The sequence below is a fragment of the Protopterus annectens genome, chromosome 11.part0 (assembly GCF_019279795.1).
Source record: "Protopterus annectens isolate FY-2018-M chromosome 11.part0, PAN1.0, whole genome shotgun sequence".
Taxonomy (NCBI): Eukaryota; Metazoa; Chordata; order Ceratodontiformes; family Protopteridae; genus Protopterus; species Protopterus annectens.
The window spans coordinates 544869516-544894672 of NC_056745.1; the positions used below are offsets into that span (position 1 = coordinate 544869516).

Genomic DNA, 25157 nt, shown 5'->3' on the forward strand with positions numbered 1-25157 from the left:
ATAAGATCACAGAGCATTTGAATGCATTTTTTAAGCTTTTAGAGATACTTGGAGGGTATTCAAAGTCTTAACATCTGGACTTTATCATTCCCTGTACTTATTGTCATTGTATTAGTATGTTTCTCAGAATTAATGTTTTAGGAAGACTGAGGTATACAGCATTATTTTATCATATCTGATTTAAAGGAACTGTGGCATTAGGTCCTGCACTCTGATACCAGTACTGCGGAATCTGCAGATGTGCTGTGTGAACCTACTTCACAAAACATCTAACAATATCAGAGAATGTAAAACAGGTGACTGCATTTGAGAAAAGCCATACAGAGACACTATGATCTATCATTCAGTGAAGCATAACATATTTCAGAACATGCAAGCAATGTATGAAACAGTATAAATGCATTAAGTAATGCAGAAACCTGGGAAACCAGTAAGTATAAAGAGAAAAAGGCTGCACTGTGATAACTGCTGTAGTAAGATATTTGGTAACCTCTGGTAACAATATCAGCTCATCAGCAGACCACATTAATGCTGGTTTAATGAGTTTACCATTTTAATGTATCAGTTAATAAACATTGTAACCCAATTATATGTTTCTGTCTGCAGAACAGCACACTGTTATTAATAAAGCTGAAGCCATTAATGTGTATTGAGTTTTGCAAAATTTGCCCAACACTCCTCTTATAGAGGAATAAAGATCTGACTGTCACTCTGACAAACTGAGTTTGATTAGTGACTTGAGCACCTGCTAGAGCTGGCCAGGTGGAATTAGCCTTGCCTCTTCTGGAGGGAGAGAGATGGGAGTATGCAGGAGACACAACAGTTCACAAGCCCTGATGGTGATATCAGTGCTGTAACAAGGATAGCTGTTAGAGAGGTAGGCTCACGCCACCCACTCTGCCACATTAATAATAATAATAATTGAATCATGAATTTTGAAAAGGGCCCATCTCCACAATTGAAAAAATATGGATATGGGCCCTTTTTGAAATGCATGATTCAGTTGTTGTATGAATTAAAGTATTCATTTTCAGTGGTCGAGAAATTTCAAAAAGAGGTTTTAAATATTTTTATCTTTTGACCGATCACACTGGGCCCCCAGGTTACGGCCCTATCAGCGCCCCCCCTTGTGGGGGCCATGCACACACATTTCATTAAGAAAACAGCTGTGTACGAGAGAATTTGTTTGAGAGACTAATACTAGAACATTTGGGGAATTATGGGAATTTTTTGGTGTATAGAAAACTAAGCAATTAAGGATGGAAAGAAAGAAGGAAGAATATAAAAGCATTTTCATTATGGAAGTTGAATTTGAAAAAGTCAGAAAACTAGGAAACAATGGTATGTGGAGATTATGAAGGATTTTTGTTAGCTAGCAAACTGTGAGATATAGGGGAATGTTAAGACTTGTGGAGGATATTGTTATATTAGTTACAAATTAAGGCATTTATGAAGTATAGGCAGATGAAGGAGGAGATAGAAGAAAAGACTGTCATGTTCGAGAGTTATAAGGAACAACAGAACATATTTTGTATCATTGTGAGAGCAAAGAAGGTTTAGGAATATATTAAAACTTTATAGCAAAATGAAAATGTAAAAGAGGTATAACTAAAAATGATTTACATGAAAAGTATGATGTGAAAGAGAAAAACAGAGGCAATATTGTTTATGTGGAAAGCTAGGTATGAAGAATTATTTTATAAAAAGAAGTGAGAAATGAAAAGCTATATTGGAAAATATAAAGTTTCAGTTCTAGAGATATGCTTGGAGGAGCTGAAGGTAATTAAATGTAAATATGTGTGTGTGTGAGTGTGTGTGTGTGTGTGTGTGTGTGTGTGTGTGTGAGAGTGTGTGTGTTTGTGTGCGTCTGTGTGTGCATATAAAATATATATATCTGTGTGTGTGTGTGTATGTATATGTATAATACACACACACACACACACGCACACACACAGAGATTGTGTGTGTGTACGTGTGTGAATTCTGTTTGCAAATAAAACTGCTCCCTACTCCTCTCGATAAGTGCCATTGGGTCTTTTATGTCTATCTACGTTGCCACCAGCTGTGGCAGATGTGGTCTCCATTTAACATCTGATGTTAATGACTACATTTTCAGCAGCCCAGCAACACCCCATTATGCAACACTACAGTGTCAGACTTGGGAAAATGAATCCAAGCAGTGTGAGAAACAAATCTACATTCTTCTGATCTTTCAGCATTAAAGGCAAGTGTGCTAATTGTTAAGCCACTGACACTGACTAATAAAAATAGTCATCCTAGGTGATGTCAATATTGACTGGAACTCCCTTAATTCCTACTCTCCAATACCAGCATCAATCTCTGTGGATTCTCTCAACTCATCATCTCTCCCACCCATATCAATAAACACACAAATAACAGCACTACCCTTGACTGGATCCTCACCTCGAACCAAAATCTATATCACAATGTCACCACTCTACCTGACTCCCTCAGTGACCATCTCCCTACCCATGTGTTACGACACTCACCTCATCTGCTAAAATCTCACCAATAAAAAGAAAGCCATAATCACTCTAATTTTTATTCAGATACCTTCAATAATCTTCTCTATTAATTGGTCCTTTCTCTACACTCTCCCCCTCAATGAGGCTGTCTCCAAATTTAACAGCACCTTCCTGAATATCCTAAACTCTTTAGCCCCCACTAGACAAATATGAACAAAAACAAATGTTGCTCCATGGTTAACCCAGTCCACCTGGAGAAAACAAATTCCCATAGGAATCTCCAAACCTATAGAGAACTTAGGAACCTAACCAAGAAACAAGTCGATCTGGACAAAGAAAAGTACTATCAAAAACCACTACATCACCCCAACTCCAACACAAAAAAGTTTTGGAATAATATTAACAAATTCTTGCATCCAGGCAACCCTTCTACCCCCAGCCCTTGTCCTAACAGCTCACCAAGAGACACACTGCCTCTTTTCTTAATTCCTTCTTTATCGACTTTATAAAAAAGTTAACTAAACCTGACAGCACCTTCCTCTCTTCTTCTGATCCCCTTCCCTCTACCAGTTCCACCCAGTTTTGTCTTAAACCTGTCCCTACTGCATGCATCAAATCTCTTCTTAAACTGAAAACCTGCTCCCCCTCTGCTGACAACTTCCCTCCTCTATTCCTTAAACTTGCAGCTAACTCTGTTGCACATCCAGTCTCCATATTAGTAAACCGGTCAATTCAAGACAACACAGTCCCGGACATCTGAAAAAAATCCTATGTCATACCCCTCCACGAACAAACCAACTACAGACTTATCACCATACTATCCCCCTTATCCAAAATTCTAGAAAAATGTATTCATAACCAGCTTCTCAAACACATCATACAAGACAACCTGTTAACTCCCACCCAACACTGTTTCTATTTTCACCACAGCACCTCTGAAGCTCTCATTTCATTTACACAAAATATCGCCAAAGCACGGGACAATAACAAACTAGTGTCATGCCTCTTCCTTGACCTATCTAAAGCCTTTGACACTGTTTCCCATACCCTACTGCTCTCAAAACTTTCTTCCCTTAACCTCTCCTCTTCTACTGTACTGTGGTTCTCCATTTACCTCTCCAGCAGATTCCAGTCTGTCATATGGCTTTCCGCCTCCTCCTCCTCCCCCTTCCTCCCAGTCCAAACAGGTGTCCCACAAGGGTCAGTCCTTGGACCTCTCCTTTCTAATTATCTTTGCAATAACCTACACAATTCCTGTCCAAGCTCCTCACTCATCCAATATGCAGATGACGCCACTATTATCTCGTGCTCTGATAACCTTCCCCATCTTCTTGCTCTTACTCAAGATTCCCTCCTTTCAATCAAAAAATGGCTGGCCAATAATCAACTACTTCTCAATCTTAAAAAAAACAATACTCCTACTCTTCCTCCCCAAATCACTACAGCAGCACAAAAATACCTTCACAGTATCTTCTCTTAATAATACACTGTTGAACCACACAGTAAACTTCTGGGTGTAATCATAGATGACCAACTAAAGTTTGACATACATATTCAACAAGCCATCAAAAAGACCCAGCAAAAACTTAGTCTCATAAAGGCATAAAAAATACCTCAGAGTTAATGCCAAACGTTCTCTAGCACAGACTTTTTCTTCCAACCTTACTTTTTATCAGCCAGGTTTAACTACCTCGTGTTTCTTAAGCTTAGTCAAACACTCTGCTTATGCTATGCTGAAGAGGTCATAACAAGGCCGAAATATGCATATCCATAGCTAGTGGGGTTTGGCTTTATTGGCCTGAAATTGTCCATTAAAATGACTTCAAATGTAAAAGTCATGGGCATTCAGAATCGCCATATAGCTGAAACACCTGATGTTCATAAGGGTCATTTGCATATATCCCATAGGCCTCTGTTACAGGAGGTTTGGGAGGTCACTCTTTGAAAGTTCTAGCTTGGCTGGAGTTTTCATTTAGTTTTTTTTCTCATTAGTTTTTCAGTGTGACCTTTTAACTCTTTGTTTTTATGTGTTTTAATTTGTTATTTGGGATATTTTGCAATTACCTAATGAAAATGGACATCAGCCAGGTTTAACTACCTCGTGTTTCTTAAGCTTAGTCAAACACTCTGCTTATGCTATGCTGAAGAGGTCATAACAAGGCCGAAATATGCATATCCATAGCTAGTGGGGTTTGGCTTTATTGGCCTGAAATTGTCCATTAAAATGACTTCAAATGTAAAAGTCATGGGCATTCAGAATCGCCATATAGCTGAAACACCTGATGTTCATAAGGGTCATTTGCATATATCCCATAGGCCTCTGTTACAGGAGGTTTGGGAGGTCACTCTTTGAAAGTTCTAGCTTGGCTGGAGTTTTCATTTAGTTTTTTTCTCATTAGTTTTTCAGTGTGACCTTTTAACTCTTTGTTTTTATGTGTTTTACTTTTTATCCAGCCCGTATTCTCACCAATATTCAATCCAATCTATTAGCTAAACTTGAAACCACCTAAAACAAAATAGCCATATTCGCTGCCAACCTTCCCTACTGCTCTCACCACTGCATATCTTTAAAAACCTACAGTGGCTTGAGCTACATAGTCAATTCCTTCCCCAACTCCACTTCACAGACACCAGCTTAAATCAAGCCTCCCACTGTCCTGCCCTTATGGACCTCATCACTCAATTATCTCCTGAGCATAACCTACTTATCACAGACCTACACCTCCTAGACATTTACAAACAAAATACAGCCACTACGTCACCACTGCCTGGAACAAACTTCCCCTTTCTCTAAGAACAAATGGCAACTTCCTTAACTTCAAAAAACTTCTAAAGGACTTATTTACTAATTCCTGGACCTGTCATTATCCCACTCTCACCTAAACTACTCCCTCTTGTCTTCCGCCTCCCCTCTCAGCTCTCATACTTTACCACAACTACTCATTTTAACATCTTTATGATATTCTGCCAATCTTGAATTTGTCTCTGATGATAATTGTTAGATAGAATCTAACTTTTTATATTATATTCTATACACTTAATAGGTACCATGGCTGTTTAAACCCTCAGTATTACTCTTGTATTCTAACATATTCAGTTATAAGTTATATTCTGTTTCTCCTGTGTATATATACTTGTATGTTAATATTGTATGATGTTTTGTTTTTGTATTAGTTTATCTATGGAACTTTTCTCCTCAGGTCTCTGCTGAAAAAGAGCTCTGCTGCCCAGTCTTACTAACCTGGTTAACAAATGTCAAATAAATAAATAATACAATGGAATTTTCTTTATTGCACTAACTATTGACTTACAGTGCTCTAAGCAGTATGCTGATTATGTACCTGAAGAACTCTGTAAGCACCGGCATTCCCTTTTGGAATCCCAGTTTAGCCAGTGAGAAATTATCAGAGTTTGAGCTGAACTCAGTATCAGACTTTCATGGATAAGTCTTTCATTGTGGAGTTCTGTCATTTGGGTTGTGAAACTGTTCTACTGTCTCTGCCTCTTTAAACATAAACTGCAAACTTTATGTTTAAGCAGGTGTTTCACCTAAGCTGACCTGTCGTTCACATTGAGATACCTGATTTCATTTTATTGAACCTGTTGTTTACATGTCTGGGCTAATTCTGTAATTGGTTATTGTTTGATCTGTGTTAAATACATTACATTTTTAACTTTGTAAGGAATTACAAACTTTGGAAAAACTTCTTATAAATAGATTGTGATTGATGGATTGGATCAAAATATTTTTGCGAGTGAGAAGTAGTAAATATGTAGGCTATCAATTAAGCAAAGCAAACAGATGATACATCAAAATAAATCAATTAAAGCTTCTAGTTTTGCAGTGCTGCTTGTCGTATTTTACTTTTTTTCAGACTTAGCAGTGGTTTAATGTTTGCACTAACACTTTCCCTTTTTATTTATACACAGTGACCTTTTATGAAGATATTATAGTCTTTCAGGCATTTGTTCTTACTGCAGCTGTTTTCCTTGGTCTTACTGCATACACATTCCAGTCAAGGAGAGACTTCAGCAAGTTCGGAGCTGGGTATGTCATCCTTTGCTGTTTAACTTATTAATTCTCATTCTGTTTGGTCAGTACATATTTGCCAAGATGTTTGAGTTTAACAACATAACTTTTTTATATAAAATTATGTCTAACAAAAAGTTTGAACAATTGGTAAATAGCAAACACTAGGTGAAAGCAGTAAGAATGTAAGTGGCCACACCAACTGTCTCACGAGTGTTTGTGTGCCCCAGTCACCTGATGTGGAGAGTATCTGTGTGCTAGGGATAGGGTACAACTGTAGGGTTATCTGGAAAAAACAGCTGCTCTGCTGCTTTCTTCTTCCTCTCTTAGGTTCATAGGTTCATACTAGGCTATCTGCCCTAGGGCATTTATAAGCCTAGCCAGAGTGTGTTTGGCTTTCGCCACCCATTTTGAATTAATTTTGCTATGCCCTTTTTCGAGGTTAGTATACTGTGCCTCTGTCTAACAGTGACACAGAAGTGATACCCGGGGTAAACCTACGATCTCCCATCCACTCATCAAGATTCCTCTTGAAGAGAGTCAATAAGGGACTCTGCCTAACCTGGACTGGGATTTTATTCCAGAGTGAAGGGAGCCTCTGGGTTATGAATCTGTACCTCCAGCATGTCCTATTTATTTCAGTGCTGCGGTTCAAGTCTCTTGAGCGTGTAGCTTGATGGGATTTGGATTTTCTGAGGTGCAGCATGTCCATTAATTCCGGGTTGGACATGGCTTTATATGTCAGGCACAGATCGCCTCTGAGCAGGCGATATGCCACTGAGTAGAGCTGGAGTTTCTTTAACCGGGAAGCATATGGCATCTGTTTGAGCCCTTTGATCCTCTTGGTGAGGTACTTTTGGGGTCTTTCCAGTTGCTGCAGGTGTCTGGTAAGGTACATCCTAAAAGGGGCATTGTACTCAGTTATGGGCCTGATGAGAGATGAGTAAAGAGGCACGATGACCTCCCCTGATCTAGATGTGAATCCCTTCATGATTAGGTGGGCTATATAAAATGTTTTTCTAACCACTTTGGCCACGTGGTTGTCAAATGAGAGATTGGCGTTGAGTAGCATTACTCTTAGTTTCTTATCCCGTGTGATACCTATGGAGGTGGGTTTGTCTTTTGAGCCTTGCCTAAAAAAGGCAATATGGGGGTAGCAAGAGCCTTTGCCAATATCCGAAAGCCCAGGGGTGACAGGTGCAAGCCGTCCCTAGCAAAGCATCGTGGCTTGTCGAGCATGTCATCCCAGGCTGACAGGCATTGGATCCCCTTTGAATGACACCAATACTTAAGCCAATTGTTGAAATTGATCATCTTGTCTTCATATTGTGGCATCATTCTTGGTGAGGGTAAGAAGCTACTCAAGGTCAGGGTCATACCGGCCTGGGCTACATGCTCAGAGAGCTCCTCTATGTCTCTTTTCATGTAGTCCAGGGCAGTACGTCTCAGGTCATTCACACCAGCATGGACAATGACCGAGTCATATTTGTACTTGCCTTGGAGTGACCTCTGAGTGCTTGTGTTATGTGTCTGATCCTAGCGCCCGACAGGCAGCTCACCGTGACCTTCTCCCTGTTCAGCCTGGTGAGCGGGACGTCAGTGTGCCTAATGATAGAGTCACCTATTACAAGTGTATCAGGTGTGTTGTTTAGCCTTAAGGGCTGTGACTGTTCGGCACACTGGCTTTGTGAGCTATGTGTTGCACGTGTTTTGTTTTGGGGTAGTGGTTGCTTGGATGTCTGCTTTGGAGGTCTCTGCTGCTTAGGCATATTTTTATTTCGAGCCTCCGAGTATGTTTTTGTCTGTTTATGTGTTTGGTTTGCTGTCGTGGTAGGTCTATGTGAGACTGGAATTGTAGTGAGTGTGGATGTCCTTCAAGGATGCATCTGCAGTCCTAACAAATGGGTTGTCTTGCCTCAGGCAGCCCTTCGGTCGGCCGGATTCCAAAGTCTGGGTCTGGCCTCAGCTGATGTCGCACTTCACCCGACGTCATAGCTGCAGTTCAGCGGGTATAAAGGCATCAGCCAATGCCATTTTCCTCAGTCTTTCTTGCCGCGTGGCGCCCGAAGCAGAAGCTGTTCGCAAGTGCCGGTCGGTCAGAACCAGAGAGTGCTACTACCGAAGACTTCTAAAAAGCTAAGTACCCCGTTGGGGACTCTTTCTTGCCTCAGCCGATGTCAGAAAAAGTGAATAACTGTTTAACTTGTGGGAAACAAATACCTCATAAAGATTTCCACTCTTACTGCCTACCTTGTTTAGGCCCAGACCATGACGTAGCAGCTTGTCTAGCCTGTGCTTCCTTCAACCGACGAACACTTAGACGTCGGTCGGAGTTTGCAGAGGAGTTTTTCGGCTCAGCTTTTGCTTATATCATGCCGTCGGAGACTCCGACTTCACATTTAGCTAAAAAGCGTAAGGAAAAGGACCGACACTCGCGGTCCGCGGTTTCGGCCGAAACCGCGGTTAAGCCAACCGCGAGTGTCTCGATTTCGGCCGAAGCCGAGACCGCGGTTCTTCCTTCGGCCAAAAGCATGCCTCCTTCTACTGAGGCCACTTCCAGCATGGCTGAATCTGCTACTGAAAATCCACCTGCTCTTACAGTTTCGCAGGATTTATCAGATACTATCCCCTTAGATGTATCTACTCCTGCACGTGGAGCTGCTAGGCCCCCTGCAACCATGTCAATTAAGGCTTTTGCCAGGACTAAAGCAGCTAAATCTTCAAAGGCCGTGCCTGCTAAAGCCCCCTCTCACAGGCCTAGCTCTAGTACTCAAATGCTTAGTCTAGCAGAGGATCTCATTTCTTTGATCAGGGAACCCAGTCTCACCCTGACAGGGCCTCTCACCCACCTCCAGAGAAGAGGCTTAGAGCAGAGCCCCCTGAGCCAGTTTCTTCAGATTATTCCTCTGATGATTCAGAAAACACAAATCCTCCAGAGGGCCCTTACTCTCCATATGAGGACTCTGATGCAGAGGATTCCATACCTTCTGCCTCTCCTCCTGAGGAATTTTCTTTTGGGGAAACCTTGCATGCTGTGAGGGAACAATTTCAATGGCAGGGCCAGGATTTTTCAGATTCTAGGAAAAGGCTTAGGACCTTTTACATTTACCACAGCATAGGCCTTTAGCTATTCCTCCAGTACTTACAGTTGTGGATGATGCATTTAATGATGCTTGTACTGCCCCTGACTCACTGCCTCCGGCCCCTGCTAAGCCCGACAGATACTACAGGGTTCCGGACACACATTATCATTTATACAAGGCTCCTATTGCAGATCCTGAAACTATTTCACAGGGCCCCAAAGCTGTAGCAGCTGCCTCTGCCAAAAACCCCCTCCCCTCTGAAAGAGAATCTAGGGCATTGGAGAGATGGGGTAAAAAAGTTTATACTTCTGCTACTCTTTCGGCTAGGGCCTTAAACTGTCAATTCCACATGATTCAGTATCAGGAATTTCTGTTAGATCAGCTCACTAAAAAACTGTCCTCGCCTGAGCCTTTAGACCGCAAGTCCCTTCAGGATTTGGTGCATAACACTCAGCAGGTCAGTAATCATTCCTTAAAATGCGGCTATGATGCACTGGAGGCTTCCTTTAGATCAGCTATGACTGGTACAGTGATCAGAAGGCATGCATGGTTAAAAGAGCAATCCTTACCAAACCATGTAAAGTCAAAGCTTCTAGATGCTCCCATGGAAAAGCACAGTTTGTTTGGTTCCCCTGCACAGCAAGTGTTGAAGAAGGTGGAAGAAAAAGCTAAATCTGTCCAGACAGTCAAGGATTTCTTACAGGTCCAGCCTCCGAGGTTTAGTAGGAACTGGCCTTCCAAGAATTGGTCCTTTCCAGACACCACCAGAGCACAGAGAAGCAGAAATAGACGCCCTAGAGGCAGAGGTCAATCCAGAGGTGCCTACAGGGGACGTCAGTGGCAGCCTAACAGCCAGAGAACTACTGCCACAGATCCAGCCACTACCACTTCTACAGGACAATCTCAGTGACTTGGCTCTGAAACCGCCTACCAGGGAACAACTGGCAGCACCCTTAGGCGGAAAATTAGCCTTATTTTCAGTAAATTGGCATTACATTACAGGAGACAAATGGATTTTACAGACAATAGACAAAGGCTACAAGTTTCACTTCCATACTCTTCCAAGGAAGAGAGGAATGCCAAACCTACCTCCAAACCAAAGGACAAACGCTCTACAGCAAATAGACCACTTACTAAGGATGAGAGCTATAGAAAAGGTACCGGCTATGGAACAAGGACAAGGATTTTATTCAAGGCTCTTCCTAGTACCAAGAAAGGAAAACCAATGGAGACCTATCCTCGACCTGTCCGCTCTAAACACATATCTCATTGTTCCAAAATTCAAAATGCTGACCCTACAACAACTTCTTCCCATGCTGGGCAAGGAGTCTTGGCTGGTGACTCTGGATCTCAAGGAGGCATACCTGCATGTCCGCATACGACCAAATTGCAGAAGATACCTCAGATTTCTTGCAGGATCAGAGCATTATCAATTCTCAGCATTGCCTTTTGGCTTATCTACTGCGCCCAGAGTATTCACGAAATGCCTGGCATCAGTAATTGCTCATTGCAGGCTTCAGGGAATTCAAATTTATCCATACCTGGACGACTGCCTGTTACAAGCGGACAGCAAAGACAAATTAACAAAAGATTTAAAAAAGGTTATTCACCTGCTGCAAGCCCTGGGATACACAGTCAACACAAAAAAGTCAAGGCTGATACCATCCCAAAGGATAACCTTCCTGGGTGCAGAACTGGACACATCAAACCAGATGGCATTCCTCACAGCAGAAAAACAGAAGCAGCTACCACTCTATTTCATGGCATTAACAACGCAGAACCAGCTTACAGCAAGGAAAATCCTGCAAGCCCTGGGTTACATGGCATCCTGCATAATATTAATCCCATATGCCAGACTACATATGAGGAAGTTGCAATGGTACCTGAGGAATTTATGGCCTCAGCACAAGCACAGCCTAGAAACCCAAATTCCAATAATTCCATGCCTGAAGCAAGAATTCCAGTGGTGGGCCCAGGCCTGTCAATTGAACAAAGGACTGCCCTTCCACAGGCCTCACCCAAGCCAGACTATCACCACGGACGCCTCAGACCTCGGCTGGGGGGCACACATGGTGGACAAGTGCATACAAGGCTTATGGACTCAAGACCAGATGAACCTACACATAAATCAAAAAGAGATGCTGGCAGTAAAACAGGCAATTCAGACATTCAGACCATTTCTTCAACAGGGTCATTTGCTGATAAGGACGGACAACACCACAGTTATGTGGTATATCAACAAACAGGGAGGCACACATTCATATCCTCTATGCCGGATGGCAATAGACCTCTGGAATGTGGCCCTGAGCCTCAACATTCAGCTCCAAGCCATATTTGTGCCAGGAAAAGAAAATATACTAGCAGACATCTTAAGCAGAACCACCACGGATGCCCACGAATGGATGCTGCATCCAGACATCTTCAAAACCATCACAAGGAAATGGGGACTGCCAGAAATAGACCTGTTCGCATCCCCACACAACCACCAATTGAAAAAATTCTGCACAAGGACATACCACCCACTTGCTTGGAAGGTGGACTCCCTATCCTTCAGTTGGGAAAACCTGACAGCATATGCATTCCCACCTCTTCCTTTGATGCACAAAGTGCTACTGAAGATCAAAGAAGATCACCCGAGGATCATCCTGATAGCTCCAGATTGGCCAAGGCAACATTGGTACCCGCTACTGAGGAGTATGTCCCGGGAACACGCATGGCCTCTACCCCTACTACCTCTACTGCTAACACAGAACAACTTCAAAATCCTGCATCCAAACTTGAAAACACTGCAGCTAGCTGCTTGGAACATTACATAAGCAAAAATAACCCAGATTTATCTCAAAGGGTTAAAGACATTATCTTGGAGGCTCGCAGACCCTCAACAAGGAAAACTTATACAGCAAAATGGAAAAGATATCTCATTTGGAGTGCAACAAAAGGAGTGGATGCATCATTGGCAAACATAGCTAACATCCTGGAATACTTAGCAGAGCTTTTCCACAAGGGTCTCTTACTCCTCCATTAAGATTCATGCATCAGCAATTTCAGCAGAATACAACATGGATCCTCCAGTCTTTTCTCAACCTCTACTCAGGCAGTTTCTCAGAGGAATTAAAAATGTAAAGCCACCAAGGAAACCTCCATTGCCTACATGGGACTTGAACTTTGTGTTAGAAAAGTTGACACTTCCCTTTGAACCAGCAGCAACAGCAGAATTACAGTACTTATCTTGGAAGACTGCATTCCTGCTTGCAATCACTTCAGCTAGAAGGGTTTCTGAATTACAGGCATTAATGGCAGTACAGCCCTTCCTTATCTTCCATCAGGATAGAGTGTCCATGAGAACTAATCCTACCTTTATGCCAAAGGTGGTCTCCAGGGTATCATTAAACCAAGCAATACACCTACCAACTTTCTTCCCCAACCCACAGAACAGGGCGGAAAGATTGCTGCATACCTTGGATGTACACAGACAATTGCGCTACTACCTGGACAGAACCAAGAACAATAGAAAAACTGACCAGCTTCTGGTAGCATATGCAACAGGAATGGAAGGGAAAGCAATTTCAAAACAAACAATCTCAAAATGGATAGGAAATTGCATTAGATTCTGTTACTCTTTTCATGGAAAGGCAACTCCAGAAAACATCAGACCTCACTCCACAAGGGCTACAGCCACTACTACAGCTTTCTTACGAGGAGTGGCTACCAAAGACATTTTAGAGGCTGCTACTTGGAGCTCCATGCATACATTTGCCAAGCATTATAATCTACCTTTATACTCCAGATCCCGAGCAGGTTTTGCCACTGCTGTTTTGCAAGGGATCTTAACTACACCATAAACTCTTAGTGCCTCCTTAGTGCCCCTCCCCCAGTTTGGCTATGGTATTCTACCCATTTGTTAGGACTGCAGATGCATCCTTGAAGGACATAGTACAGTTTTGTACCTACCATAAATGTAGATGTCCGAGAGGTATGCATCTGCAGTCAGGATTACCCACCCTCCTTCCCTCTGTGGTACTCCTAGGGTATTTGCCCATCTTGTAGCTAGCTGGGGGAATCTATTATGGTGTATTTGTTTGTATATATGTATATACATGTTTATTTCTATTTGCTCTCTATTGTTTGGAAACATTTGCATTTATCCAAATTTAGCCTTCCTAGAGGGCACCTGGCATCTGGGGCAAGAAACACTGAGGAAAATGGCGTCGGCTGATGCCTTTATACCCGCTGAACTGCAGCTATGACGTCGGGTGAAGTGCGACATCAGCCGAGGCCAGACCCAGACTTTGGAATCCAGCCGACCGAAGGGCTGCCTGAGGCAGGACAACCCATTTGTTAGGACTGCAGATGCATACCTCTCGGGCATCTACATTTATGGTAGGTACAAAACTGTACCTTTCCTTCTCCTCCTGACTGGTTATGCCAGTACTGAGTTGAGAGAGCTTAGCCTCCAGTTTGGCTATATGGTTGCATCTCTCACATGTGTTGGAATTTGTTGGGAGGAGGAGAGGGTTGTCTGTGTACATGAGGCAGTTGTAACATTGCCTCAAGATTCCCAGATTCACCAGCTGGACCGTAAAGGAGATTGACAACTGACCTTTGGACATGCTAGAATAGTATTGGGAATTCCTTTATAATTGAAAAAAAGGGCCAATGGGGAACAAGGTACTCAAGGGGAGTTTGTGAGGGTGTAGTGCTTTTAATTTTTTAGTGCTGACTTATATAATTGCTTTAGTGAGAAAGTGCCATGTAACTTAAATGCAATGTGTTACAGGTAACTTAAATGCAAAAACGACAAACAGTAACTTACTTTCAAGTGAAACAAGGAAATAAGTGCAGTAAGCAATGCAGATATCACTTGGGATCCACAGAAGCGCTGAAAAGCCGCGTTTTAGGTGGAATTAGCGTTTCAGGGAAATAACAAACAAACAAGCATACAAACAAAGCTAGATTCAGCAGGCCTGGATCTAGTCTATGCTACATCAAACAAGGTGTACCAATTTCAGTAAGAAACAGTTAAAATATGCAGGCACTATAAGCCTTTAACCAGAAATTCCCAGCTCAGAAGGGCAGAGTCCAGCCTCTCCTCCCACAAGAGTGCAGACCACGAACCTTCTTAATGTAAAATAACTGGCCTGAAGCCCAAGTGATTAAACCAGAACTAATACACTTTTCGAATAACAGACACTGAGCCCTCAATCAGCAGTTCCCAACTTAGAAGGATGTAAGCTACCTGTCCTGCCACCACAGTGCAGGCCACAAACCTTCCAAATGTAAAACAACTGGTCTGAAGCCCAAGTGCTTAATCCAAAAGACTTAGGATGATAGCTACACTTTAATCAAGTTACTACCAAGCAGTAATAAATACAATTTAATACTTTAAAGAATGCCTGGATTAGTGCTCAAGTTATACAAACAAAGCTAGATTCAGCAGGCCTGGATCTAGTCTATGCTACAGCAAACAAGGTGTACCAATTTCAGTAAGAAGCAGTTCAAATATGCAGGCACTATAAGCCTTTAACCAGAAATTCCCAGCTCAGAAGGGCAGAGTCCAGCCTCTCCTCCTACAAGAGTGCAGACCACGAACCCTCTTAATGTAAAATAACTGGCCTGCAGCCCAAGTGCTTAAACCAGAATTAATACACTTTTAGAATAACAGACACTGAGCCCTCAATCAGCAGTTCCCAACTTAGAAGGATGTAAGCTACTGTTCTGCCACTACAGTGCAGACCACAAGCCTTCTTAATGTAAAACAACTGGTCTGAAGCCCAAGTGCTTAAACTAAAAGGCTTAGAATGAGTTACACCAAGCAGTAATAAATACAATTGAGTACTTTTAAGATGACTCAAAAGCAAAATAAAGTAGGAAGAAACACAAATACAGTAAAAGCAGATACATTTTTTTTTGAGTGAGCAAATGAGATGGGCCCAGGAGTTACAGGACAGAAACAAGTGCAAATGCAGGCCTTCAAATCAGAAAGTTGAGAGAGATGGAAGACCGCCCAAATGGCCAATAACTACAAATTCTGGGCCAGAACCACTCCTTATGTGGTAGACAGGTTAACCTAATGCTTACCACTTTCACTGATAAGCTAGAAGGCTTCCCTCCAACACAGAAAGGCTTGGGGGGCTCAGAAGCTTACAAACAGTGTTGGACACAGCAAATCTGTATTTGGAACACTAATCACAGGAAAGGTAGGAAACAGGCTTACATTTTTTTTCAGAAAAGTAGCAAAAACAGTAGTAAAAACAATTCACATGCAGTGCAAGCTGGCACACTTGAGTATGTAGCAGTATCAGTCCACACACAGTTTGAAAAAATGCAATTAAATAAAAAGGACTAAAAGCAAGTGCAGAAAGGGCTTATTAGGTAGAATGCGGTAAAGAGATGGGACTGGGGGAGTGTCCCAGATCAAATCTACAGTGGGGCGGGCACTGCAAAAGCCACCAAATTTAAACTACAACCAAGAACAGGGAGGGGGGGGGAAGACAGTTTCAACAGAGATGTGAGGAATCACAGTGCAAATTATAAAACCCCAAAAATATATACTGATCTCTGTATATTTGCAGAACAGTAAGACAACAGATATCTAAGCAACAATTTAGCTCTATAATACAGAAAAATATACTCAGCTCTATATATTTGCAGATAGTCTTGTAAGGCTGTCTCTCAGCACACAGGTTTCAATTTAAATGCAGGCTGTTATTAACAGGTCAAATTAAGGGAACCTTGAGTTAAACAACACACAAGCTATAAAAAACAGTTATATCAGCTGAAGACAAGGCAGAAAATGAGGGTGGGGTGGGGAAGACAGTTTCAACAGAGATGTGAGGAATCACAGTGCAAATTATAAACCCCCAAAAATATATACTGATCTCTGTATATTTGCAGAACAGTAAGACAACAGATCTCTCTAAGCAACAATTTAGCTCTATAATACAGAATAATACAGAAAAATATACTCAGCTCTATATATTTGCAGATAGTCTTGTAAGGCTGTCTTCTCAGCACACAGGTTTCAATTTAAATGCAGGCTGTTATTAACAGGTCAGATTAAGGGAACCTTGAGTTAAACAACACACAAGCTATAAAAAACAGTTATATCAGCTGAAGACAAGGCAGAAAATGAGGGGGGGGGGACAGTTTCAACAGAGATGTGAGGAATCACAGTGCAAATTATAAAATCCCCAAAATATATACTGATATAATGAGACTTTTAAAAATAACCCCCTGTGGAGGAATAGTCATATAAACTCTGTAACAAGAGAAAGAAATTATTTAATGCTTATAAGAAGTGTCACACTTAAGCAAACTGGTAAAGAATTTAAGGAAACTATTAAGAGTTGAACAGGAACTTAAACTTTTATTTATTTTTTCTTATTTGTCCTTTGATAACCAGGAAAGTCTGACTGAGCCAATGGCCCATTTTCAGCAGAGGCCAAGAGAGAAAAACTCCACAACAAATTTAAAAGCCTTTAAACAGTAGTTGATGAATAATTATATACAAGGGGAGAAAAGTACACTAGCATGTTAAATATTTTACAATGAGCTGGGGAGAACGGCTCTACAAAAGAGCACATCAAAACATTTTACAGTATCTGCTAAGTAGTTATATGCAAGGGGAAAATGCTCACATGGATAAAAACACAGATAGAAATACATTTACAGAAATATTTCTAGGATAAATTGCAATCAAGAATACAATATGTATTGCAAGTAACAAAACAGCAAAGGTGGATAGCCAATTTCAAGTAAAGTAACACAGTTATACAGATTGACTATATTTCTAATAATATATGGAAATGAGAAGTTATAATAGAGTACTCTGCTGCCGAAATAGACAGAGGAATAGAATGGGATGAGGAGGAGTAATGAGCAGGAGCGAAAATTAAGGACACGGAGAGAGGGATGAATATTATTAGAAAGATAATGTTACGGAAGGACATTTATTTATTTATTTTACATTTGTTAACTGGGAGAGTCCAGCTGGATATAGATCCATTTTCAGTGGAGGCCCGGGGATAAAAGCCCCATAGGAATTTTAACATATAAGAAGGCAAGTATAACAAAAAAGCACATTCTTGAATTGGGTTAAGGAGTTACTAATCATATGGGCAGGAAGAGAGTTCTAGATTTTAGAGATATAGTGGCTGTAGACAGATTTACCTGCATCATTGTTATATTTGGTTATCTTAAGGAGGTGTAGGGTGCTTTATTTTAAGGATCTGGTAGCGATGTAGGATTGAAGTAGTTGTTGGTGGGCTGGGGTGTACGAGTGATGTAATACTTTGTGTGCGAGTGATAGTTGATTGACTTGAAGTATTAGCGGGAGTTCTAACCAGTTGAGTTTTTTGAGGCTTTCACAATGGTGGGTCCAAGAAGGTGAGCCTGTGGCAAATCTAGCTATCTTATTATAACAGCTGTCAAGTTTGTTTAGGTCACTTTTTCGGAGAATGGTAAGCAGAGGAGAGGTATAGAGTAAGGTCGATAGCAGATGTGTCCTGGCTGTAGCAATTTTGGAATGGAGAGAAATTCTTTGTTGCGATAGAGTAGACACAGTTTTTTATGAACTTTTTTTATGGTCTGGGAAATGTGAATGTCAAACTTAAGGTGACTGTCAGTTTCCAGGCTGAGCAGTTTGGCGTGATTGGTAGGGGTGATGGTGGTGCTGTTGTGTGAGGAGATTGTAAAGTTATATGAGGGGGGTAAAGATTTGTGAGGGCTGAAGAGGAGTAATTGTCAGCTGAAGAGATAGAAGAGCATACATTATTAGTATTGTATCATTAAAGTGACAGCCTATTTTGATGTTAGGCCATTATTACCTGCAAAAATCCTGAGGTATTAGTGAACTTAGAGTCAGAAAGGCATAGTTAGAGTGAGTAGGTGGTCATGCATCTATTTTGAAGGTTGTGCAAGTAAAGGTACAGGTGTCAGATAGATATTTTTTTAGATTGGTCTTGAAATTGGAAAGGTTGCTAGTATGTTTAAGGAATAAGGGGTTTAGTTCCAGGAGTGGGCTACATAGCTGGAATAGAGAGAGGTTCCTGCTGACTGGTGTGGTTTGCAGGTAGTGAGGAGCATTTCGTTTTCAGATGCAAATGGCCTATCAGGGTGTATGTGTGCAGTGCATCTAGTATGGCTTTGCTTTGTGCTAGTTTGCATATTACTTTGTGGAATAGAGTTAGCTGGGTAATTCATGCCAAATGTGCTGTTTTAGGACTAAACAGTGATGGGTTCTGTTTGAGCGTTCATGCCAAAATTTGCTCTCTTATTGTAGGACTGGTTTAATTTATTTTGGATGGAAGCTTGAAGGAGCCATTTAGTTAAGTGGGGAGTAGGAGTTTAGAGACTAGGAATTTCCTGGATGAATCAGTTAAGACGTTTTTTAATCTATATAGTGCTCCTTAGTTTCAGTGAGTTTTTTTTCATAGCCTGTTGTTCATGTAAGTCAAATTTCATGCTGTCATCAATTGTCATGGTGGTGTTATCAGATACTGTTATTGAGAAATTTTTATTTGAAGGTTTTGGTAAGAATGGAAGCAATTTTTTTGGAATGAGTTGAAGCTTGGAGTTAGAGCCAGCTTTCAAGGGATGAAAATGACTCTTGGGTGAGGTGTTGTAGAGTAATTATGTTACTAGCAGAACATATTAATGTGGAGTCATCAACATATTGTGTGAAGGATACTTGACATTGATGGAGTGTAGGTGTAGATGTAAAAATTACCAGTAAGACCAAACATAACTACAAATAGTTTTAACTTCCTGACCTAGTTAAAGAAGTAATACACAACGTTTGGAGCTGATGCAAAAGAAATACTAATATCCTAGCTGACAAATTTAATGCAAGTTTTATTCCACCAACAGTCATCACTATTCCATATTGCTTAATTACAGCCACCCCTTTAATTACTATGGAATAAGTCCTTTCAGCCTCCTCAAAAGCTAAGAATTCCTCATTGTTTGGGCCCACATATCATACCAGGTTGCCTGATTCAGTACCAAATATGGCCTATCTGAACCCCTGTATAGCCTCTTTAACCTAAGCCTGTCCACTGGTTATATTCCTGAAGCCTGAAAAATGGCCATTGTAATGTGATTGCACAAGGGTGACCCAACAGCAGGCTGTGGTAACTTTAGACCCATTTGTCTCACTACCCTCATATATAAAGCTGTGCATTATCTTAGACCTCATTAATCTGGACATTGAAAATCTGTTAGCCCTGTGCCCTCATGAATTTAGCTTTGTCAAAGAAAGTTCCTGCCTCTGTAACTACATTAATTTTTTGGAAAAAAAAAATCACCAAAGCAACACACAGTGGTTGCACAGTACATAAAGCAAATCTGGATCAGGCCAAGGCCTTACTTTCTATTCCCTATGCAGGCATTATTAACAGACTTGTAAAGCTCCATGTGATGCAGTGGATAGTTAACTAGTTGTCTGATAGCCACTTCTGAAAGCAAAATAAATTACCAGTGGTGTCTCACAGAGCTCATTGTTGGAACCTCTCCTATTTAGCATCTGTTCCTCATACCTGCAAGCCAGCACTTCTAGCCTATAGTTATTTAAGTTTGCAGACGATTGTAAATCGAGAGTTGTTATTCAATCTTCACCTGACTCAGGGGTTGTGCCATTATGGTTAGACCTTGATAACAAGTGAGGCAAGGATGACAGTCATAAATTAAATATGAAAAAATGTAGTATAGTTAAGGTTGGCAAACAAAATATTTTTGCATATCGTGTAGGTAACGCACCCCTCCATTCTGAAACTATCATAAGAGAGCTAGGCATTTTTGTAGATAATTGTTTCTCTCTTGACCATTATGTCTATGCATTTGTTAAGAAACCATTTGATCTCGATTTCCAGCTATCACTTCTACATCAAAATGTGTTATTTTTTCCCTTTACTTATATCTCATCAGACCTATTATTAAATATAATACTCCTTTTTGCATGCATTTGTCTGAACATGTGGAAAGACTGTAGGGGTTCCCATCTAAAAAAAGATCAGTGGCCTATAAAATCTTGATTATCAGGTGAATCTCACCATATTGATTCTGTCAGACAAACCAGTTAGTTTTCCACAGCATAACATAAGGATTAATATTTAAAATTTGCAGCCCTGTGCTTATACTCAGTTTCAGAATAGAATGGCAGCTGTCTTTTTATAGTCCGTCTCTTATAAGACCACTCCTTGGAAATCTGTATCTTGCCTTTTAAGTCATGAAAGATCTAACCCTTCTTGACCATCTATTTTTTCACAGAGCAAGTCCTTCCTCAAATAACAGGTTAAAGGAACTTTGTCAACAGATAAATAAGACATGTTGACATGATATTCTATATCCCAGTGTACCCCCACCTTTGGATCAAAATTCCACTACTTTGGGAGTGTCAGTTGCACAACCGTTGGCACACTCACCTTTGATGAAAAAGGTTGTGGATCTTATTTCTACACCACATAGATGGATTCCTCCAAACCCAAGTCAAGTGTAACTTGGACAATTTTTATTTTTATTTTTTTTATTTTACATTTGTTAACCGGGCTAGTCTAGCTGGATATATTTCCATTTTCAGTAGAGGCCTGAGGAGAAAAGCTCCAATATAACCACAGCAGAATATACAAAACTATATATACACAATATAAAGGATAAAAGATAAAACTGTTAAACAGTGTCAGACAAAGTTTGATAAAATTGATACGTTATACAATACATAGGTAAAAACAGTACAATAGGTAGTAATAGGAAATACTGTTTACAGCTCTGTCCTTAGAGGGATAAGCTACAGAGTTTATGAAGGAAAGTGAAAGAGAGTGGTGAGAAGTATAGAATAAAAGGATTAATCAAGATTACTGAAGGGGCATAACCAATGGATTTTCAGATTTTTTTTGAGGTTTTGTTTAAAAAGAGGCAGAGAGGGAAGTAAGGTAAGTTCTATAGGTAAGTGGTTCCAGTGTTTACCTACAGTGTTTGAAAACAAGGAATCACTTGCTTTGTTGTTGGACTTTGTTGTGGTGGTGGCTAGAAGTTTGTTAGAGGAGCGTAGTGAATCAAGGTTTTTGTAGGGAATGATAAGGTTAGAGAGTATAGGAGTATTGTTAGGTTGGTATAATAGCTTGTAGGCAATGGTGAGTTGCGTATATGCCAGGAGATTTTGTAATTCTAGCCAGCCTAGTTGAAGTAGGTTCAGACAATGATGGGTTCTAAAGGGATTGCCAGTAGCAAATCGGGCAATAGTATTGTAGCAATTATTTAATTTGCTAAGGTTATTTTTTTTTAAGGTTAGAGTAAATGGGTGAGGCATAAAGAAGTGTTGAGATTAACTGAGAGTGAGCAATTCTGGTTCTTGCTGATTGTGTTAGGAAGGGTTTGATTCTGTATAAGGAGCCAATTTTTTTTTTACAGATTTTATAGTGTTATTTATATGGCTGTCAAAGTTAAGGTTATTATCAATAGTAATTCCTAGCAGTTTAGTAGTGGAGTCTGGGGATATGATGGTTCCACTGTTAGAAGTAATTGAGAAGTCTATTGGGGAGGACTTACTAGTAGGGGCAAAGAGTAGGAGCTTTGTTTTCTTAGCATTTAGAAGGAGGCAACGCTTTAAGAACCAGGTCTCAGTTATGTTGAATACCTTCTGAGATGAAGAATGTAGTTCTGAGGGGGAGTTAGCTGAGCATATGATTGTTGAATTGTCTGTATATTGTATACAGGTGGCTTGAGGAATTGCTGTGTGCAGGTCATTAATGAATAGTGAAAAAAGGAGAGGGCCTAGAATAGAGCCCTGAGGGACTCCAAGGGTGACTGGTAGGAGGGATGAAAGGTTCTGCTCCCAGAGAACTGCTTGTTGTCTATTGCTAAGGTAGGACTTGAACCATTGGATAGCCAGAATATCAAGGGAAAGGGACTCTAGAATGTTACTAAGAAGGGTGTGGTTAACCATGTCAAAAGCTTTTGAAAGACTGATAAAGAGTGCAGATGAGAGGATATTACTGTTACAATTTTTATGAATGGAATCTGTGAAGGATAAGAGGGTGGTAGAGGTGCTATGAAATGGCCTAAAACCATGTTGGCAGTTAGCGAGAATGTTATATTGGGTTAAGTGGTCTAAGAGCTGATGGTGAATACATTTCACCATAATTTTTGCTAGGGGGGGATAAAAGGGCTATAGGCCGATAGAATAATCTTTAGAGTTACCACCTTTATGTAGAGGTATGATATGAGAGATTTTCCAGATTTCTGGGATATACCCCTCGGTAATAGTTCTATTAATGAGGATGGATATTGGGTATGCAATAGCTTTGGCTGCTTTTTGCAGGTATTCAGATGGTAGCTCGTCAGCAGAAGGAGTGCAAGGCTTAAGCTTTTGAATGAATTTGAGGATGAGATCTGTAGGGATGGGTTGCAATTTAAATGTTGGAAGAGGGCCAGGAGTGCTTGTAAGAGGTTTTGAGTTACCTGGGGTTAGTTGACTGGCAAGTGACTGTATGGTTTCAGTGAAGAAAGTATTGAAAGCATTAGCAGTTTGGATGGAGGTATTATGCTCAGACCCTAGTGGGGTTGGAGTACGACAGTGGCCTGGGAGTAAGAGACGATTGATTCCTGACCAGAATTTCTGTGGGTTATTTTGGTGAATTTCCTGTAAGTTACAGTAGTAGTTCTTTTTGTCAGTAAGTATGGCCTTTTTTGTAATATTTCTAAGCTGCCTAAAGTTTTGTTGGTCAGAGAAAGTTTTGGAAGCTCTCCATTTGGCCCATGATTTGTTTCTAAGTAATATTTTCTGTCTGGTTTCCTTAGAGAGCCATGGGGCTGGTTTGGTTTTCATTCTGATGGAGCGTTTAGGAGCATGCCTATCAAGGATACTTAAGAATTTGGAGTTGAAGTGTTTAGCAGCCATATCAAGTGGATGGATTTTTAAAGCCTTCCAGTCACAGGCACTTAGTTCATTTTGAAATATTACTTGGTTGAAGTGTTTGTTGGTCCGTGAAACCCTATAAGTGGGGGGGGGGGGGGTTAGTAATATAATTTTTTTGCCTTATAATGTAGGTCAATGTGTGATCGCTTACATCATCAGGCAGAGTTCCAGTTATATAAGTTAGTTTAAGATTATTAGTAAGAATCCAATCTAGGGTGGTTTCTTTTTTATTTGGTTTGTTGATTCTGGTTGTAGAGGTAATTGTTTGACTAAAGCCGTAAAAATTAATGTAAGTAGTGGGGTTTTCAGCATTTACAGTTTTCCAGTCTGTGTTGAAATCACCTAGTATAATAGTTTCTTGTGGATAAGTAGAGGATATCCAGCTAAGGATATCCTCGATAGTATTGGTATTGTTACCTGGGGGAAGATAGATACAGATGATATATATTGATTTGCTGGAGTTGATTTGAAATTTGAAGATAAGGATTTCAGCATTATTATCCTGTGGTGGGTTATAAGGTAAAGAGGTGATGTGTAGCCCATCTTTATATAAGATTGCTACTCCCCCACCTTTTCGTTTAATACGGTCTTGTCTTAATATATTATATCCTAGGAGAATGATTTAATTGTCTTTGGTATGAGATTTTAGCCATGTTTCTGTGAGGCAGAGGATGTCAAAGGAGTAAATGTCTAGCAGGGCGTGAAAGTGGGCTATTTTGTTATTAATACTTTGTATATTAAGATGTCCTATAAGGAAATAATTGGGGGGTTTGGAGAGGTTAACAAGGGGTGTGGAATTGGGGTTGGTGGTATTGCTTAAGTTGACAGTATGTGGGCCTGGATTAGGGTGAATGTCGCCATCTTTTAAGGATGGATGTTTTAGTCTTAGAGTAGAGTTATAAGTATGGCTTATTAGATATTTTACTTTGTTTGCCGTCTGTTTGTAGTATTTAATATGTGAGAGTCTATGGTATCTGGGTAGCAGGTAGCTTGGATTGGAAGTGATATTTATTTGATTATGTGTGTAGGTAAGGGTAAATGTAGCAGTTTGTTTTGGAGAGTAATTAAATTGGTAAAAGGTTGTTTTTTCAATGAGGGTGAGGATATAAGCTGAGTTAAGGACAAATATACATGTTGTTAGAAGAGTTAGTTTGGTTGTGAAGGGTTTAGTTACCTTAGGCATTCTTTAGAGTTAAATAGTACAGATTAGTGGGGGTGGGGATGGGTGAATATAATAAGAATAGAATTGGCTAGGGGAATACAATAAGGTATATAGAGAGGGTAGGTTATTTAAGTGGGAAGTATTCTCAATTGGTATTGGATGGGGAAGAAATACTATAGGAAGGTATGAGTAAGTATGTAGGTAGAGGAGGGGGCGTGGCTGTATATGTATAGTGGTAGGTGAGTATGATTGGTGGAAGGGGAGAGTGGGAGTGGTCTAGTTAGTTTAAATCTAGGACCGCTGGGGGGTGGTTGGGAATTGGGGGTAGGGGAGCGGAGTGAGCCCGCAGGGCGAATGGAGCAGGTAGAGCCACAGAGTGGGAGTCTACTGAGAAGTAATCAGTAATGCAGAGAGACTGAGCACTTTCAATGCCTTAAGTAGGTAGGTAACACTATCTATGTAGACTGTAGTTAGCTAAAAATGC

At 40.6% G+C, this 25157-nt stretch overlaps 1 protein-coding gene across 1 annotated transcript in view; it reads left to right on the plus strand.

Moving 5' to 3' along the window:
• The window catches only part of TMBIM4 (transmembrane BAX inhibitor motif containing 4), a 572035-nt gene that overhangs the window by 391886 nt on the left and 154992 nt on the right, over positions 1-25157 (plus strand). The window contains exon 3 of the mRNA XM_044088052.1: positions 6417-6534. Coding sequence (XP_043943987.1) covers positions 6417-6534 — 118 coding nt within the window. The remainder of the gene's footprint in view (positions 1-6416; positions 6535-25157) is intronic.